Source organism: Mauremys reevesii, linkage group 6 (genome assembly GCF_016161935.1).
Source record: "Mauremys reevesii isolate NIE-2019 linkage group 6, ASM1616193v1, whole genome shotgun sequence".
In the NCBI taxonomy this organism is placed as follows: Eukaryota; Metazoa; Chordata; order Testudines; family Geoemydidae; genus Mauremys; species Mauremys reevesii.
In genome coordinates, this window is record NC_052628.1 from 75354522 (window position 1) to 75374116 (window position 19595).

The 19595-nt window shown below is 40.6% G+C and overlaps 1 protein-coding gene and 1 long non-coding RNA gene across 2 annotated transcripts in view; one reads left to right on the top strand and one right to left on the bottom strand.

The window, feature by feature from the left end:
* Window positions 1-1649: 1649 nt before the first annotated feature.
* On the bottom strand, window positions 1650-16142 carry LOC120408406. The gene is made up of 3 exons (XR_005600674.1): window positions 15999-16142; window positions 4198-4442; window positions 1650-2582 (listed from the first exon to the last, which is right to left on the bottom strand). It is a non-coding gene; the product is annotated as an uncharacterized LOC120408406 (long non-coding RNA).
* Window positions 16143-16496: 354 nt separating this feature from the next.
* GRAMD2B (GRAM domain containing 2B) overlaps window positions 16497-19595 on the top strand; it is a 45031-nt gene continuing 41932 nt past the window's right edge. The window contains exon 1 of the mRNA XM_039545274.1: window positions 16497-16897. Within this exon, the coding sequence (XP_039401208.1) occupies window positions 16815-16897 (83 nt within the window). The 5' untranslated portion in view covers window positions 16497-16814. The remainder of the gene's footprint in view (window positions 16898-19595) is intronic.

Here is a 19595-nt window from a genome sequence, read left to right on the forward strand (position 1 = left end):
AAGCATTATGGCCTGTGGGCAACTTTATAGTGCTTGTTAAATTGAGTTTTAAGAGGGATTCTACCATAATAGCAGAAAGTGTTTGTGTGATGTGAGATTTCATAAAGGCTCTCTAGTCAAATGTTCTATTGGAAAAGCTCATATTCTAAGTGCCAAATCCAGCTCCTCCTTGGCAGTCACAGAGGTCTCCCAAGCAGCACTACCATCAACCGCCACACCATCAGTGTGGTTCCACTGGCCAGGGAGGGTTCTGGATGCAGAGCGGACTGTACAGTGGGTGTACAGTTTCCTGCATGGCATGGCACAGCACTCTTCTCTGAGCAGGGGTGGAGTGGGAGGAGCTTACACAAGTGAAGGAAACAGAAAAGAGAAGACCAAAGTGTACACTGCTATGTGGATCCTCTCATCCGCCCCCTTCTGTGGGCAGGGATGCTAGAACAATTTGTATAGTGGGCTTGCTGAGAGCCATTGAACCAAACTGTAAACCCTGTATATAATGGAAACCACTTCAAGCCAGGAGGTGTGGCAGCACCCCTAGTTCCAGCACCTATGTCTGTGGGGGATGGGAACTATGAAAGAGCCTGTGGGCTGAAGTAGTCTCTTGGAATAGTTCTGCCACCACTGTAGCTTGGATGAGAATTTTTCACCACTGTTTGACCCCTGTATCTGCCCAGTGCCCCAAATGCTATTAGTAACCACCACAGTCTTTTTTTACTAGAAATTGGCAATTGATGTGTTATATAAGCACAGTCACACAGTGCCTCATGAGGAGCACCCTGACCATTCCCTTATGTAACTGTTATTTTGCTACTCAAGAATAAATCTCAAAAAGTGTTAAAATAATTGGAGACCAGGGTTCAGAAATAGTGTTTACAGTTCAAGTGAAAATTAGTTTGATGGCCTCACCTCACTTCCTGTGAAATATTATTGTTGTTTGTTTTAATGTTTATATCTCAATAATAGCTTTTTTTATCTAATTTGAATATGAGCGAGAGATTGTCTACCAGCCTGAGCACAGGATTGGGAGCCAGGAATTCCTGAGTTGTAATTAAATGCGTCAGAGGCTCCTTTTGTTTCCTTAAGGAAGTCAATTAGGGCCTGATTTTCAGATCAACATCCACTGTTTGTTATACTCAGTTCACCACATATACATGTACACCCAGCTAGATACTATGGATGCTCTGGAAGCAATGTAATCAGCCCTTCGAGGGGTAAAGATTCCTGTGCGTCATGTCACTCAAAAACAACCTCTCCTGCCAAGTGAGGAGTGGCGTGGACAGACCTTGTGGAAACCCAGTCCAATCCTGCTCAGTCAGGTGGATGGTGGTGATCATAGAGGCCTTCAATAAAAACATTCCTTTCTAAACAGCAAACACTAGAACAACATAAACTAACTTAAACACAAAAAACAGACAACCTAGCAAGAAGCATGTGTAATTCCATGGCATGACCTGGCAGCTGGAGTGAGCTCTTATGAACTTGTTTTCGGTATGTGCGTCACAGTTATGACACACTCACCTAAAGGGAGGTGTGTGCCGCTATCCGTGAAATAAGATTTTAAAAAAGACATGCAGGCTTTTCTATTCCAATTAATATTTTCATTACAATCCTGTTTATTTATAGAATATTATTCATTATCCATGTGTGAAGATATACAGACAGACAATTTAATATATTAATGATTGTTCTCAGCCATCATAATTAGTCATGCTTGAGGCTAAAGAGCGACTGTATATTTAAGCTTTTATATACCTCTGCTTTTCTCTTGCTGAAATTGGCACTCTGCAGATGAGTATAAATTTGCAGGAATCCAGGGGGCTATTAACATTTCAGACAGGGGAGCTCCTCATTTATCACCATGACAGCATGTTGCTTCTGACTAAGAGCAGACTTGATTTCAGAAACAGACAGAGGCTGTGGAGCTATAACGGAGGCTTCCGTTAGTAGTACAGCATGCACAGCACTGTTTATGGGTCAGGTTTAGCCTGGGATCTGTATCCAAAAAGAGTGTCAACCATATGTGTCTGCAGCACTGTCAAGGTAGATTCATGAAGCTGTCCTGGCTTCAGAGAACCACATTCCAGGCCAGAATAACTGGCAACAGCCATGAAGATCTCTAAAATCTCTACATTCAAATCCCCCAAACTTTAGAAAAGTCTCAATCTAGACTTATTTGTGGTTTAGGCCAATCCAATGTATTGAATATGTACAAATGAGAATTTTAAGATCATTAGATCAGGGTCCTTATCTTCTCTGGTGTCTGCAAAGCTCCATGTATACCAACTGCATTCTGTATATATGGTCATCCTTAACAATAATAAAATGATAATGCAGGAGTAAAAGACCTTACTGAAAGCATCTACTATACACATCAGGTGTTTGTAAAGGGAAATGAAGGGTTAGCATTGGCCAATAATGACTGAAGCTAACTGACAGAAAATCGAAAGAGGACTCGAGTGTGGGAAGCAGTGTATCATGAAAAAGATCTGTGGCTGTAATCTTGGCTTTATTCCTGGCGCTGCCCGTGATTTGCTGTATGGCCTTGGGTAAATCACTTCATTTCTTCACTTGGGATTCCTCATCTGTGAAGTGGCATTAAGAATATTTACTTATCTATTGCACAGAGGTCTAAGTGGGGTTTAGTTACTTAATGGCCATAAAGCAGTTTGAATATGAAAAGTACTGTGTAGCTGTTAAGCATCTTTATTAGGGATCCATAGATTTAGGTTCTTCTTGCTGAATTTTCTATATTTGTTCAAAATGCAAACTCTCACTAAACACAAATGAAGTTCTGGTGGTGACAACAGAATCCTTCAGAGACCAGCCCAACCCACTCCGCTGTGTTGCCAAGGCTTCATTCAGACAAACTGAACAGTAAGGAGAAGGGTTACCTTTCATCTTAAACATGTGCTATCTTTGCAACCCAGTTATGACCACTTAAAACATTGTGAACTGTTTCACTGCTCAATAACACACCAAACTTCTCCAGGAGAAGCATTTGTCTGATGTGGCCTGTTATATCTGGGACACATTTCTTACAGGTTCCAAAAGCAAAAAAAAAAGTTAGAGACCAATTCTGCTTCATATCAAATAAATAGTTCAGTAGAACAGTTTATTATCCACAGTCTTCTCTGTTGTAAAAACAGAGAAGAGCTGACTGGACTACTGCAATTCATTTTCATTGTTATATTTTTTCCTCGTTCTGAGTTTTTCCTTACACTTTGAGCAATTCAGGGTAGGACCCTCCTTTCCTAGACATCTGGAAAAATCTGGGGGCTACCAAAAACAAATGAATGAATAATATTAGCCTCATCCAATTAAAGTCATTGTAGGTAATTAAACAGGCATAACTGGCTTGGTTGGATGAGGAGACATAAGAAAATAACTTACGATGAGGATAGGATCCCCTTTATAACAGCAGCATGATAACGGCAACAGAGAAGCAACATGATCCTAGGTTCTACTCCTGCTTCTGCCACTGATCTGCAGTGTGAACTTGGATAGGTCACCTTACCTTTCAGTTTCTGTTTCCTCTCCCACCCTTTGTATGGCTTTTTTATTTAGAAATTCTAAGCTTCTTGGGTCAGGGACTGTCTCTAACTATAAATACATAAACAGCCTAGCACAGTGAGGCTCTGACCTGGATTGGAACCTCTAGGCACTACTCTAATACAAAAAAATAAGTAGTAGTAGTAGTAATAGCAGAAAAGAAAAGGGTTTTGGATAAATGAAAGACAGGTAAAAATGGCTGGGTTCCACTATGATTAAAAGGTGAGATTTTTGAACTTTAGGTATAAAGGCTACAACAATATACACTGAAGACATTTTTTTCATAATCTACTTTCCTAATTCTTGATTTGATATTTGTAGTCCTCCCAGACTAAATTTCCCTCAAGCACTGGGTGACATGATCTGCAAGGACTTAACTGACCTGATTAGAAAGGTGAAATCCTGGCCCTACTGAAGTCAATGAGAGCTTCGCTATTGATTTCAATGGGGCCATGATTTCACCTGGTACAAAAACTTACTAGCAGAAGTTTCACTGTTCTGTAAGAGTTGGGTATTATTATTATAATAATAAAGCTGTCCCCACCCTGTCATTTTGGTAATTATGTCCAAGAAGCCCTCAGGGATCATATTGTATTTGGGCCTGAAATCCAGACACTTTTGAGTTTTATTCACAAGAAGGAACCTTACCAGAAGGAAGAGTGGATACTGCAATGATTTTGGTACCCACCAAGAGAAACAACGGACAGTTTGAGGAGAGCACCTCTTCTGACATGCCTCATAAAAGAAGGAAGGACCAGCCCATAGGTAATGATGATGATAGGAGTCATAAAATCCAGAAGGACATCAGAGAGATGGAGGGAATTAACATTTTTGTAGTATGGGATCATCACATGAACTGGAGCAATATTTTTTAATAAGCTGAAGTGGAGGAGCTGTGGGGGAAAAAAGAGGACATGCAGTTCATGCTTGTGAAGAAAGGAAATCAATACAACTATACCAACTATGTGAACCTGGCTGAGCCTGTAGCAAAAACTGTGCTGCAATTTACCCCACTTTCAGAATAAAGGTCTCTCTATCCCTCCATACTGGGTGAATGTTATTAAACTGCTATTCAGCCACTTGCGTCAGATGAGTTTGTGAGCATCCTGCCACAAAGCTGTCCCAACATACTGTGGAGGTTCAAATAAATAATATGAACATCAGTCCAATCCTTCCTACTAAAAAGTTGTTCCTCCCTTAGGATTACTCAGAGGCCACTCACACCTCTATTATGTTCAGTGTATTAACGTGCTGCACTTGCTACAGTAAATCAATAGGGCTCAATTAGCATCCCTCTGCAGGGCTCCCCTGTCTGGTAGGTAATAAGGTGGGTCAAAAGAAGAACCCAACTAACCTGTTGTAGTGTTGATGACATTTAGTGGGCAAGGCATACTATACAAGTAGTCTGAGTGTTTATATAATGGATAACAAAGCGGTACTGATCCTCACCAGAGGATGGATGTGGCATATGATATGCCTGTGGGTCCTTCGGAGAGGAAGTGCTGATGATATGGGTGTGAGGTTTTGATTGTGTGTTATCACTGTGAGAAGGCACTTGCCTGATGGTGTGGCCTGTGGGAATAATTTTATGCACATTTACATTTGTGGATAATAGTGTTTATGTCTCATAGTCCTGACTTCTCATGACAATCCACAGGGAACAGCTCAGGTGACATATACTGACTATGAGTGTGTGCATAGTTGATTTACTTTGTGCTTTTTGTACATATTTTGTATGCTAAATGACTTGCAGATATTTCACAACCCTTCACTGACTTGCTTGTATGCCAAATAGGAGTGGCTCTTTAGCATGTGTGATAGAATTGGAAGTCGTGCTGCTGTTTCAACATCTTTCCACATGTCTGCATTACGGGTCTCTTGCCAACACAATTTTGTATCTGTGTGGTTGTAGGTAGAGCCTGCTCATGTCTCACATGTGTAAAGCTTAGTGAAAAGTCTTTATCTAATCTTATCTTTGTCATTGAAATGACCCTGATAGGATACTTGACAGAATTCTACTATAGATTCAGAGGGCTAGTCTACACTGCAGGGGGGTTTATCAATATAAGATACGCAACTTCAGCTATGTGAATAGCGTAGCTGAAGTCAAAGTATCTTAGATCGGGATCGACGTCCGCGGCTCCCCTGTCGACTCCGCTACCGCCATTCGTGCTGGTGGAGTTCCGGAGTCGACGGGAGCACGTTCGGGGATCAATATATCGCGTCTAGATGAGACACGATATATCGATCCCCAAAAACTCGATCGCTACCCGCCAATACGGCGGGTAGTCTGGACATACCCATAGATTCAAAGGTCAGAAGGGACCATCATGATCATCTGGTCTGACCTCTTGCACATTGCAGGCCATAGAACCTCACCCCTACCCCCACCCCGCTGCCTGTAATAGACCCATAAACTCTGGCTGAGTTACTGAAGTTCTCAAATCATGATTTAAAGACTTCAAGTTACAGAGAATCCATACATGGAAGAGGGCACAGCATATGACTGTATATGTGGCCTTATGATCCAGGAGTTCCTGGGTTCAGGTCCTGCCTCAAGCATAATTTGGTGATCATATTGCTTCTCTGTCTGGCTTTAAGCATCTTACTTTGAGGTTGCTTACAGGTCACTGCTTGTTTATCCATGGCCTTTTCTAACTGGATGTTGGTATGTGCCATACAACCAAAAACTATGGCTCTGTTCTTAATGCTTGGTCTGTGTTTGCTTTACCCTTTCCAGGCATCATGACTTTACCTTGGCACTTGGTGTTTAGTGCTAGACAAATTCTTCTGTAAAGTTTCATGGCAGTGTTATGTAGAACTCTGGCCACTGCTGTATTGTGACATAGGCAGTTGGCCACACACACACACACACACACACACACACACACACACACACACACACACACACACACACACACACACACACACACCTATCTTTATGCACGGTATTCACTGTGGTTCCCACTAGTCAGTTTTAGCATTTTCTTACCTATTTGTTGCATACCCAAAATTTTCCTGCCTCAAACACTTCACTTTTGCACAGCTCTTGGCTGTGTCTGTGTGCTGTATATCATGTTCCACCTTTGCTATAGATGGCAATGGCACACACAACAATGGACATGTGCAAACAACGATTAACACAATATTAATAGTTGTTTGCACAGGGTCCACTATTTTCCTCCCTTGGAATCCAGAAGGGAGTGAGGGACATACTTAGCAAACTATTGTCAGTTTTTCCTTTACATAATCCAAATACTAATTGTTCTTATATTGTACCTAACAGGGATAAGCAGAAGCTAGGATGGTTTTGATTTTATAAGACCTCATTGTTTTGGTTTTGCAAATCATCATCAACCTGGTGATAGTCAGTGTTATATAAAAAACACATTTGAAAGCATGCAGTGAATCCTCATAGCTGCAAAAATATGAGCATTTAAAATAGCACCATCCTTATTGCAATAATCTACCTGCCAGGAGTTTGGGAAAAATAGAACCTGGGTCCGAACTACCTATGTGCTTTCGGGCCAGTTCACAGAGATCACTTTATCCGTCATTGTGATGGAGACCCCTGCTGAGGTGGATGCATGTCAGCGACAAGAGTTCCTAGCCCCCAAAGAGGACTGAAAAGGCATCCCGGGAGCATATGCGGCTCTCTGCACTACTGTGTACTTCAGGATAAGGAGTATTAAGAACTGGAGGCTTCTTCTTTCCTGGACTATATTATCTGGTGCTCCTGGTGCTGAAGATGCTACCAGCCCTTCCCTCACCTCACTGTGCTATATAGTGCTGCCCTGAAGTTTTACTTTCTCTCTTCTCTCCACTACCACAACAGACAGAGAGACTGGGGGAGGAAAAAGAGGCCACTGCTATGGAGGCTTTTATTTCTTTGAAGAAATGTCCCCATCTGTTAAATTCCCTCCTTTAAGCCCCATTCACCCTTCATTAGTAGCTGCCAGTGTAGAAAAGAAATCCTGGTTTAAATTGTCTTGGGTGCGGCTGGAGCTCCAAAAGCTACTACGCTATTGACTATAATGTGGCGTCTTTCTATTTTCTGAGACGGATGTAATTACTGTATTTCAAGTCTATATATGAAGGTGAAGAATGATAATGTGTATTTCCCACTCAAACATCAACCTTCTTTTAAAAGAGGAAAAGAAAATACATCAGCTACTTATATGGTCCCCATTACCGTAGTATCCGAATGCCTCACAGAATAAATTTATGGAAGACTCATATCACTCCTGTGAGGTAGGGACATGCCCATTTTACAGGTGAGGAACTGAGGCCCAGATCCACAAAAATATTTAGGTGCCATTGAGATCCACAAAAACCCCACTCTTCTGCCTCCTAGACTCACTCAGTGCCTAATTTTTTGCTGTAAAAAAGTCTTCTAAGGTGCCTAATTTCTGCCTCAGGCATCAGACACCTGCTTGAGGTGGTGATGCCCAAGATCAATCTCACACCTAAGCTCCAGTGCAATCCTCAAACCAGATGAAGACAGGCATTGATTGCCCTGCCTATCTCACCTGCAGTCCATTAGGGGTGCTCTGAGGGGACCTTCCTTATAAACTTTAGGCCAGCAGTTTGGGGACTCATCCATGCTATGACAGACCCTAGTTCAATTCCCCCCTTTGCCTGATCAAAAGATTGCATTTGAACAGGGATCTCCAACCTCTTGCATACCTAAGTCCCGTTGTGGCTCCAGGCCTAAGTGACTTACCCAAAGTCAGACCGGAAGTTTGTTGTAGAGCGGGGCCTTGAACTCAAGTTTCTAGAAGCCTAGGCCAAAATTTTGAAATTCAGGCCTTATCTTCACTACAAAAAAATGCATGTGTACATACACACACAATATTCATAACTAACTTGAGGTTAAAGCTTAGGGCTTGTCTACCCAGCACAGCAAAGAGCTCTCCAAGGCCTGCTATGTAGAACACTCTAATTGGGTAGGTCCTGCTGGTGCACTCTAAAAGATACCAGAGAAGTAATAATCGAGTTTCTAATGATAGGATGGGCAAAAACCGTGTCAGCTGTGACAGGAGCAGCATCTCAGGTAGTATCTATATGAATGGCTGAAGACTGTTGAGCAGTAAGAGTAGCGTTGGTGAGCAGGGTTCTGACTACAGTTGGTTTTTGTTCAACCAAAAAAATGGTTCCAATTTGAAACAAAAAAGCAGAATTTTTTTATGTTTCTTCAGAACAAAAATTCTGGAAATTTCATTTTGAAACCATCAAAGCTTTTCATTTCAATAATATCAAAATATCTCATTTTGATTTTTATATTTCAGTATTAATTATTTTAATATAAAAGTTTAAACAAAATGAATCTAATGGATATTGGAACCAAGATATTTCAACATAATCAAAACAAAACAAGTTAACAGGAATCATTTTAACTTTCCTATAATTTTTTTTGTCAAAATAAACATTCATGTAACACAGAGGTGGGCAAACTATGTCCCATGGGCCAGTCCTGCCCTACGTCCGGCCAGGGAGGATAGCCCCCGGCCTCTCCCCTGCTGTCCCCCCACAGCCTCAGCTCGTTGTGCCACCAGCACTCTGGGAGGCGGGGCTGTGAGCTCCTGCCGGGCAGTGCAGTGGCATGGCTGGCTCCGGCAGGCGGCACGGCTGCTAGTCCTGCTGCTCTGAGCAGCATGGTAAGGCGACAGGAGGGTTGGATAAGAGGCACGGGGTCCCAGCATGCAGTCAGGGGACAGGGAGTAGGGGGCAGTTGGATAGACGTGGGAGTCCCAGGGGGCCTGTCAGGGGGTGGGGGGGTGGATAGGGGTCGGGGCAGTCAGGGGACAGGGAGCAGAAGGGATTGGATGGGTGGGCAATTCTGGGGGGGGGGCAGTCAAGGGGTGGGAAGTGGAAGCAGGCAGATGGGGGTGGGGGCCAGGCTGTTTGGGGAGGCACAGCCTTCCCTATCCGGCCCTCCATACAGTTTCAGAACTCCGATGTGGCCCTCAGGCCAAAAAGTTTGCCCACCCCTGATATAACATGTTTGATTTTGACAAAACTGAATTTTCCAGCAGAAAACTGTTTCTTTGAAAGTGTTTTGACCAACTCTAGTTATGAATTCTCCAGCTTTTACAATCTAGATTTTGTAATAGTGACTGTGGTATCTGAATGATACTAGAAAGAAGATGACCTGTCCTGGGATGGTCAATAACGTTATTCTGGTCACCACCTATCATGGTAGGATTCTCTTTCAGAAATCAGAATTTTTTCAATGTAAAGAAAAATAAAAAGAGCAGTGTGGATGTAATATTTCAGATGCAAAATGAAAATATAATAAATACAGATTAATCTTTGCAGCACTTTACATAGCAAATCTATCTGAAGCATTCAGAATATCTTATAGCTCACCTTCTTTTAAGTGCATGTAGGGCTGAGGAAATATAAGGCCACATTTTGGGTATAGGTGCTTATTTATAGTATATTAATATTTATATCCTATGTTTAAAGCAATATTAATTGTTTTGTTTAAATGGAAACAAACTGGACCATTAGGAGGAGCTGTTCAGTGTGGCTTTCATCTAGCACAGTGGTTCTCAACCAGGGGTATGTTTACCCCTGGGGGTACGCAGAAGTCTTCCAGGGGGTACATCAACTACTCTAAATATTTGCCTAGTTTTACAACCATCTACATAAAAAGCACTAGTGAGGTCTGTACAAATTAAAATTTAATATCATGACTTGTTTACACTGTTCTATCTACTATACAGTGAAATGTAAGTACAATATTTATATTCCAGTTGATTTATTTTATAATTATATGGTAAAAATGTGAAAGTAAGCAATTTTTCAGTAATAATGTGCTGTGACACTTTTGTATTTTTATTTCTGATTTTGTAAGCAAGTAGTTTTTAAGTGAGGTGAAACTTGGGGGTAACACAAGACAAATCAGACTCCTGAAGAGGGTACAGTAGTCTGGAAAGGTTGAGAGCCCACTGATCCAGCAGCCCTACATCAATACTCTGGGAAGAAAGGAGGGGAGAAGCCAGGGTTAGCAGGGGTGTCAGACAAGGGACCTTATGCCTCTCATTATCTTTTATTCATACATTTCACATCCTTCCTATATCCCAATCTAGTTTGCCATCCTTTGTTCTGTTGTATCCAGATTAGGCCCTGATCATGTAAATTGGTCTAGTAGATCCAGTTTCAGGATCAAGACCTTAGACTGTAGACTCCTTGGAGCAGGTACACATCTTTGTTATTTGTTTGTAAGGCATCTTGGCACAGTAGACATGAAATAGCCATGAACTATGCTTTATAATACAATGATATCTATGTTTTCCAAGAGTACTTTTTAAAAGCTATGTAATTACTATTAGACACACTAGGATATGGACTTTTACATAATAACAGCAGGTCTCTGTTGCTGACAAGCAGTTGATCTTCACATAGTTTCCTTACTGCACCTATTATACAGGGGCAATTACAACTGCATAACAACACAAGCTCCACTGTGCCTTCTCCTTTATGTCAGAAGATTTGCCACAATCTCAAAATAAAAGCCACATTAGCACCTGCACATCCAATAGCTTAACATATAAAGGGAACTTGTTCTGATAGAACTGTGTCATTGTGATCAAAGACCATATTAAATACCTTACTGTAGAATGTATTTGTTGCACCAACCATTCCGTGACACAACCCGGTCACAGATTTTCTATTCCGAATCAAAAATGTATATATAAATAGTCTGGTGCCTGAATTTATTATTTTCAATTCTAGATTTTACATTTTCTTTGTAATGAAAAGGCATTGTGTGAAGGCTGTCACACAGCATTTTGTCAATGAAATGTCATGCATTGAGAATTTTCCAAGACCCATTTACTGAGTAAGATGATGTGCCATGGAACAAAGTGCTAACACCTATTTGTGAGCAGAGATTGGGGATACATTTTCCAATCTGTAGTTTGCAGATAGTAGTTTATCTGAGCACAAGCATCTTGTTCACCTGTGCCTAATTTTGAAGCTCTAGCCCACAGAGGCTTGGGTTTCTTGAAAAATTATGATTTGCTAGAGAGTCACTTTTAATTAATTTAGACATGAGAACTAAGTTAGTTTCAAGCAGCTACAAACTAACCTCTAAGGAAACGTAAGCAGATTTTTAAAATATGCAAGCATTGTAATTAGTATTCTGTCCACTAAATCACTTCCAAGCTATTCCCTTTCCCCCACCACACATACAAAATCACAACAGATAGGCATAATGCAAAGTGCACCACATATACATTCAGGTTAGATAGCTTATTTTAGGCTAAGAAAAATCTAATGCACATATATGGCTATGATATTTGAGCACTTCAGTCTTCAACTTATCTATATTCACATGCCCCTGTGAGTTAGGGAAGTGTTGTTATCCCCATTTTAGAGATGGGGATTTGAAGCACAGAGACTAAGGGGCAGATTTTTAAAAGCGACTTGCCCAAATCTGTGGCAGAGCAGGCTCTAGGTTTCCTCAATTAACCATTTTCTAGAAAATAAGTGTAAGTTTTCCACCAGAGAGAAAGCAGAGTATGTCCCTCATTCTAAGTCCCCGCTCCTTAAACCGTTTCACAGTCCTGGTTGACAAACCTCTCACATTTAGAGATTCTGTGCATAGGAAGCTATGTAGCTACATACAACATGGACAACTCTTAGGGTACATCTACACTGCATACCCACCGTAGCTCTGATTGAGCTAGTGTGCTAAACATGTAATGTAGCTCTGGCAGCACAAGTAACAGGAGAGGCAAGCTGCCCTGAGTAGTACCTTCTGAGACCAAAGGCACATAGTCAGGGCAAGTAGCCACTCACTTCTGGGCTATACTCTATTATTAGCATGCTAGGTTGACCAGAACTAGTGCGGGTAGGTCTTCTTGTGCAGGGAATCACACCCCCAGCTCAACATGTAAACAAACCCTCAGAAGAATGAAGGTTACATTTGTCTAAGTATTGGACGGTCAAGGGCCAAGTTCGCAGCTGATGTAAGTCAGCATAACTCCATTGACATCAGTGAAGATACACCAATGTATACAAATCAGGAATCTTGCCATGGATTTTTAATCTCAGAATTTTAATTTCAGAATTTGCTTTGAAATTTCAACAAAACGGCAGGTTCTCTCACTAGATTTCTGAAACTTCCTGCTTCCATTTGTCCTCACAATACTCTAAGAATAGTATCTCTCTAGGTATGTTGGCAGTTTCACTTCTGATTCCAGATGTGCTGATCCATACAGACATTTAAAATAATTCCAGAGGCCAGGTATTAACCAAGGCCACCAATTTTCAGACTTGGGTGCCTAAAATAAAGTAATGTTATGTTGCAACCTTCCAGAAAGAGTATTTTATGTAACTTCTCGTTGTGTATGCCATGAACATAACAACCTAAACTACACACACACAAAGCCTGTTGGGCTGCAGTCTGCCTGCCGTGCTTGGGGCAGCAAAAAAGCTAGAGCCGCCCCTGTGCAGGTGTAGGGTGTGCCCATAATCCCACTCCAATTACCACATATAAGCAGGTAAAATTCCCACCTTACTCTGAACAATCTAAACACACTGGCTATAGGCTAAAATTTACCCCTTCACATATTTGCCTTTATTTTTAAATTAAATTAAACAACTTATCAGCTACAAAAATCTACCCTACATTTCATTCTATGCTTTCTCCACAAGTATAGCTACTCATAAATTGATTTTCCTCCCCCAAGCTTCTCTATTGCCTCTCTGAGCAGAGAGGCACCTGGCCTTTTAATTATCCTGGATTAGAGCTAATGAGCCTCACCTGGTCTGGCTAGCAGCATGAGATTGCAACACAAGCCCTGCATCTCCCTGCAGAATCCTAGAGCTCATTCTGTCCCAGCAAGTGTGAACTCTGTAACAGCTTCATAGCATACTTAGTATACATAGTTATACTTATACATAGTATACTTCATAGACTAATACTTAGTCCTTCCATGAGTGCAGGGGACTGGACTAGATAAACCTCTCTTCCAGTCCTATGAATCTATTACAGAAACTATTTTATTTTACTAGATTAATAAATATTTAATAATAACAATACTCAGTATTTTATATTTCCAACTGTTGTATAAATACTAACTAATGAATGAATCTTCACAACAACTCTGGTGATTGGTTAGCATTATTATCCACATTTTAAAGACAAGAAAAATAAGGCACTAACTGAGGTTAAGTGACTTTTTTTCCAGGCCAGTCAGCAAGGGGTCTGATCTTGCAGCTCACTTGAGCTGTCTTGTTGAAATCAGAGAGAGAAAGTGGATGAGGTAATATCTTTTACTGGATCAACTTCTGTCCAGTAAAATATATCACCTCACCCACCTTGTGTCTCTAATATCCTGGGACTGACATAGCTACAACTGCACTGCATACAACAATTGTTGAAATCAGTAAGAATACTCAGGTGAGGGTGAGCTTCAGGAAAGGGCACCAAGTCACAGCAGAATATACATATTTCTTCACACTGTCTGTTACTCCTGGAAATATGGGGCAAAATCAGTAATAGCTATATGTAATGGCTAGAAATTTAGGCCCCAGTCCTTAGCACATAGACATACTTAATTTTAAGTATTTGCAGGACCAGGGTTTTATATAGACACATGAGAATTGTTATATTGGATCAGACCTGTGGTCCATTTAATCCAGTATCTTTTCTCCAAGAGTGGACAGTACCAGATGCTTCAGAGGAAGCTATAAGAAACCCTGCAATAGGCTTCACCCATCATCAGACAAAATTCAGCTGAGAATTCTATTGGTACTACATAAAGAAGAAAATCTGAAATACATACAAATGTCCAGATCCTACTTTGGGATCTCCTAGCAAAGACCTCTTCTTCTGTGTGGAGTCTCGGTGACTCTACTGGATCGGGGGTGGTGATTTTGATACAGATTTAAACATGTATTGTATTTATACCATACATTTTAAATGTCATGAAAATGGGCCAGTTTTGTAGGGGATTTTTTTATTTTATTTTATTTTAGTTCTTATAATATACATGTAAATAGATATACAATCCACACCATTAAACTTATGGTATTTTATGTAAAGAAACTATATATATTTTCTACTTGGACCTGTTACCCATTATGAAATACAATCAGAGATCTGGAATATTTTTGATAGTCTCATTTATATTTCATTGGTAGCATGAAGAAGTCCCTGTGTGAGATGCTGCCATTTAATATTTCTCTCTGTTTGCAAATTCAGCAGCATCCTGCAGAGTACAAGTGGGGGGTCTGACATTTGATCCTACTGTATATTTGTTGCATGACGTTAGATGGTTTCTTGGGGCTGCCATGCCAACCTAGGGTGTTGCTAGACAGAGGCAGAAAACAGATTTATCTGAGCCAGCATAGGTGAAAATATTAGTTCTAGTGAATTATTCTAGTGATTAGTGAGTTATCCTAATATAGAGGGTTCACACCGCTGGCACCTAGGCAGACTTCTTCAGAGTACTGCCTATATTAACAGTCACAGGTAAATCTTGGGACATAAACCTGGAAGGTTCTGAGTGTCTCATGAGAAGTGCCCAAAATTTCTCTGTTTGCTTATGTTAGAAATATCAGGAATGTAGAGTTTGATCTTTCTTGGGTTTGCAGGAGGACCTTAGGAAGTCTCAGATATGTTTATTGTGAGATCTAAAATGCTAACTGAAGGGGCAAAGGTGTTGAACTTCAACAGAGGCTTCCTTTATCCAAAATGTGAATTAGTCATTGAAGTGAAATATGTTCAAAATTAAAAAAACACACACAAAACAATTAATTTTAAACAGTCTGCTTTCCCCTGCTCAACTTTCACTCTCTTGATCATCCTCCATTATCATCAATGGAAGATTTGCCATTGACCTAATGGGAGCAGGATCAAGCCCCTAGCCTTTGTGATGTCATCATTGCACTTATTCTCCAGACACCATAAAAACTTTCAGTCTAGAGAGACCTGAGTTTCTAATGTACAAGCAGGAAAATACAAAATCCATCCCCTCTCCAGACTTCTTTAGACACCAAAAAGTGCCTTTTTTTCCCACCTGTAAAGAACTCATCTCTTTTTGTAAGTGTAGATTGACATTGAAGAACACTGGGACAAACAATATCCCCAGTCCTTACCTCTTCCTCCCACTCCCTATTATTATATTATTATTATGTAGTTTACTGCCTAATGGCTGACTGCCATCCTCCATGATGCATAAGTACATAAGCCTAATTCTGCAACTTGTTGCATTAGGAAAGACTGTTGTACCTATAATTAGCACTATTGATTTCAAAAGGGCTCCATGCAGACAGATGCAACAATTTGCAAGATCAGTGGTGTCGTTTGTGATGCACTTTGAGATCCTTCAGGATGAAAAACACTATAAAAATGCAGTAGGTGATTGCTGTTATAAATCAATCTAAGGTTTTACACCACACTTATTACTATGGCATCTCAAATATAAAAATACCTGTCATCAAGGCCAACTTGTTAGTCATCCAGGTTGGGACCACTACTCCATGCCTATTGTCTGCTCTGAAAATAAACAAAAATTGGCTCTTTGGGGCAGCAAAGGGTTAATGGCACAGCCACTTGCCTCTCTTGTCATCGTTGTCATTCCCATATAAAACATTAAATAGACCTTTTGTTTAAGTAATCAGGAGGCAGTACCCGATGAGGCAACATCCTGTTTGAATAATTTAAATTGTGACAGTAAAAGACCAGCCTCCTGGTGTAATCTAAAAAGACGCGATCATGGTGTGTTGCCTTAGTTCTTTGTCACTGTTATTATATCTTAAGTTATGTAAAGTCAGCGCTTGTAATTATGTTTAACATCATTAAATCCTATTTTATAGCCTCATTCCAATACATTTATGGTTTAAAAAGTAAAGCAGCTGTGAATTGTTATCACTGTGTTTTCACCTGCTTGGCTCATTAGTTTCCTCTCCCAGAAAGACTTGTTGAACAGGCTTTCTCCCCGCCTTCTTTCCGCCTACCCCACCCCCAACTACTGGTGGGGTGGGGAAAAGGATGTCTCTTTCCTTTCGTTCTTTTTTCCTCTTTCTCCTTCCCCCCTCCCTCTTCTGCCTTCTCTTTACCATTCTCGCTGACAGGGCTAGCTCAAACTTGCTCAGGTTAGCCAGAGATAAAGAGCTGGGCTTAATTTGCTCTCTGGAGTTTCAAGAGAGAGTTGTGTGGGAGGGAGGGTTTATTTCAATTGTTGGTAGTAAGGGGTCGAGGAGGAGACACACGGATACTCACAGAGAGCTTTCTGCAGACGGTGCTAATGACTGAACAACAGTCTGATGTGGAAGAACTAAAACCTGTAAGGGCTGTCAATAAAAGAGAAAACAAAGGTGTCCTACTCCTGTAAGTATCCGACGTATTGCGTGTAAAGTCTCTGCGCCTGTTGCGTGGGGGCCGAGCTGAGCTATATCTACAGTATCAAAAGGAAAAAATCCTGTATACATTTTATGTTGTTTCTTAACTTTTGATACTGGCTGCCTTGTGATTCTGCTGTTTTCTTTTACAGCTGTTAACGCTGGAACTTAGTAGAGAGACTACAAAGTTTCAGGAATGCAGGCTCGATATGATCATGTGAAATTAAAAAAATATTTGAACGCCAATTGCGAACTGTTTATAGTCCAACTACACGTGACTAGTTTTGTAACTCGGGGACCACGAATAGGGCTGAACAGAACTTGAGTCTGGCTTTCGTTAAAGCTGGGAGACTAGAATGCTATCTGAGGAACATGTACATATGTTGTCTTCAGAGTTCTGTCTGCCAGAACTTATCTTCACGTTTGTATCCAGTGTTTCAACAAAGCTGGTATTGTACAAAGTCTAGTCACTAAAGTAACAATGATGTACTATCTCACATGACTTTAGTTTGTCTTCTAAAAGTGGTTTGAATCCTTTCCCGCCTCTCACCCCCCCCCCCCCCCAGCTTCGGAACAAGAAATTTGGGAGGGGGTTAAGTTCACCTTCATTCAGAGTAATGGAACTATAATTAGATCCAGCCTAAAAAAACCCTCTAAACATCTCGTTGTGAGTTTCCTTGAAAGCACAGGACACTTTGGGGGGTGTAAAATGCTGGTTTGCAGGAAGCATACCCTAGTCCTGATTCTGATTCCCCTGAGAACAGTTTTATACTGGTATAATTCCATTGACTTTTCGACAGTTACACAGGTGTAAATGATACTAGAATTATTCTCCTTATCTCTAAGTGGAGCTGAAGTGAAAGGTCAGAGTTTCATTTGGTGTAACCAAAATGCTGCTTCCCTTTTCCCTGGTTCCCCTAATTTAATGGTACTCTGTATTTAAGGGGAGGGAAGGAGTTTTTTATTCCAAAGTTGCGGGTGGGGGGGAATAATAACTATTGACTAATGGAAAACTGACAGGAAAATCGTATTGTGTAAAGGTCAATAGAGCCCTGCAAATCTTGCGTTGCATCCGCGGATGTGGATATCCGCGGACCATGTTTGCAGATCGGATGCAGATACAAACCGCGCAGGGCTCGAAAGATCAGTATCTCTAGCTCTGTGTTCAGTGTTCGCTCTATACTTTAGTGGCAGTGATACCCAGGAACTCGTTCCAACTTAAATTTCTTTCCCTTTTTAATCTTTGAAGGTTCTTGTACTCTGTATGATGAGTGACCTTTTTATATTGAGCTTACTTTAGAAAGGGGGTAAAGCTTTGAAGATAAAATGGCCATTCCAAATACAACATTAATATGTGAGATTGACTAGAAATGTCTCTCCTGAAAGGGTTGGTGTTTCTTTTAAATCATGCCTTCATGATGTCTTTACATAATTACTTCTTCACTATGGAAAAAATGCTTGTGTTAAAATATCCATGGTACAGGTGGGAACAGAAGGTGGAGAAAGATATTGGTAAAATTTTCAAAAGTGCTTAAGTAACATAGGAAGATAAGTCCCATTTTCAAAAGTAACTTAAGTCTCATTGAAAGTCAGTGGCACTAGAATCCAAAGTTACTGGGGAATCAGATTCCTAAATTCCTTAACATTTTCAAAAGTGCTCATCTGAAAGCTTTAAAAAATAAAAAGAGAGAGAGCGCAAAGGAAGACAGAATGTGTTTCTGTGACTGCCAGAAGGACTAGAACTTAAGTTCCTGTACAAGTTCAATTTTTATTAACTTTGCATTAATAGAGGTTTCCTCCTTAAAATTTCTCCTTAACACTTACAACAGCATTCCTTCATAAAGAAGAACCCATCTCAAGCATAATTTTGGGTGCTGTTTGAACATCCCACTACCTCCTCAATATGTTTATGTAATTGCCTCTTTTTAAATCCAAAGAACTAATAGTATATACACAACACGCTGATCTTTCACTATTTCAACATACCGTATGCTCTTTATCCCCTCCCTATTTTGTCTTATCCCCACTCTGTTTAGTTCAAGATAAGTTATTTATGATGTGTACATAATTCCATGTATAACTGATGAGGCAAACCACATGGAGTACTGTCAGTTAAAACTGAACTCCCATCTGTTTTGCCTGAATATGATAGACCTCGTGATAGTTCTTATAGGTTTGCTCTGGTTTTCTTGGTCAAAATTTCCCGTTGTTCTTCCCTACCAAAAAATTGTGCAGTGTGCTGTATACTGTTTAGCTTCTGCTTACTGCCTGACAGATGGCTGCATTTCCTGTGTGCTGTATATATGTAGCTTGTGAAGGTACAAACGATCCTTCAAATGTAAAATACTCTTGGAAAGTTGAAAATACTTGATGCACAATTTTGCAATAAAATATTGAAGAAAGATATGACCAGTGTTACTCACATGCCACCCAGAGTACCAGAGATTAGAGTTCTACCCAAACCAAATATCCGGCTCTAAAGAAACCTGAATTTGGGAGAGTTTGAATTTTGCACCTTAAGGCCTCATCCTTGTTGGAAATTACAGTTCCCAGTTAGGCATCACAGATCATGATTAGAGCTGGTCAAAAATTTTCCAACACAACCCTTACCTGTCAGAAAATGCAGTTTTGATGGAATCTAAACAGTGTGCCAACACTTTTGATGGAAACCATGTAGGCAAGAAAGC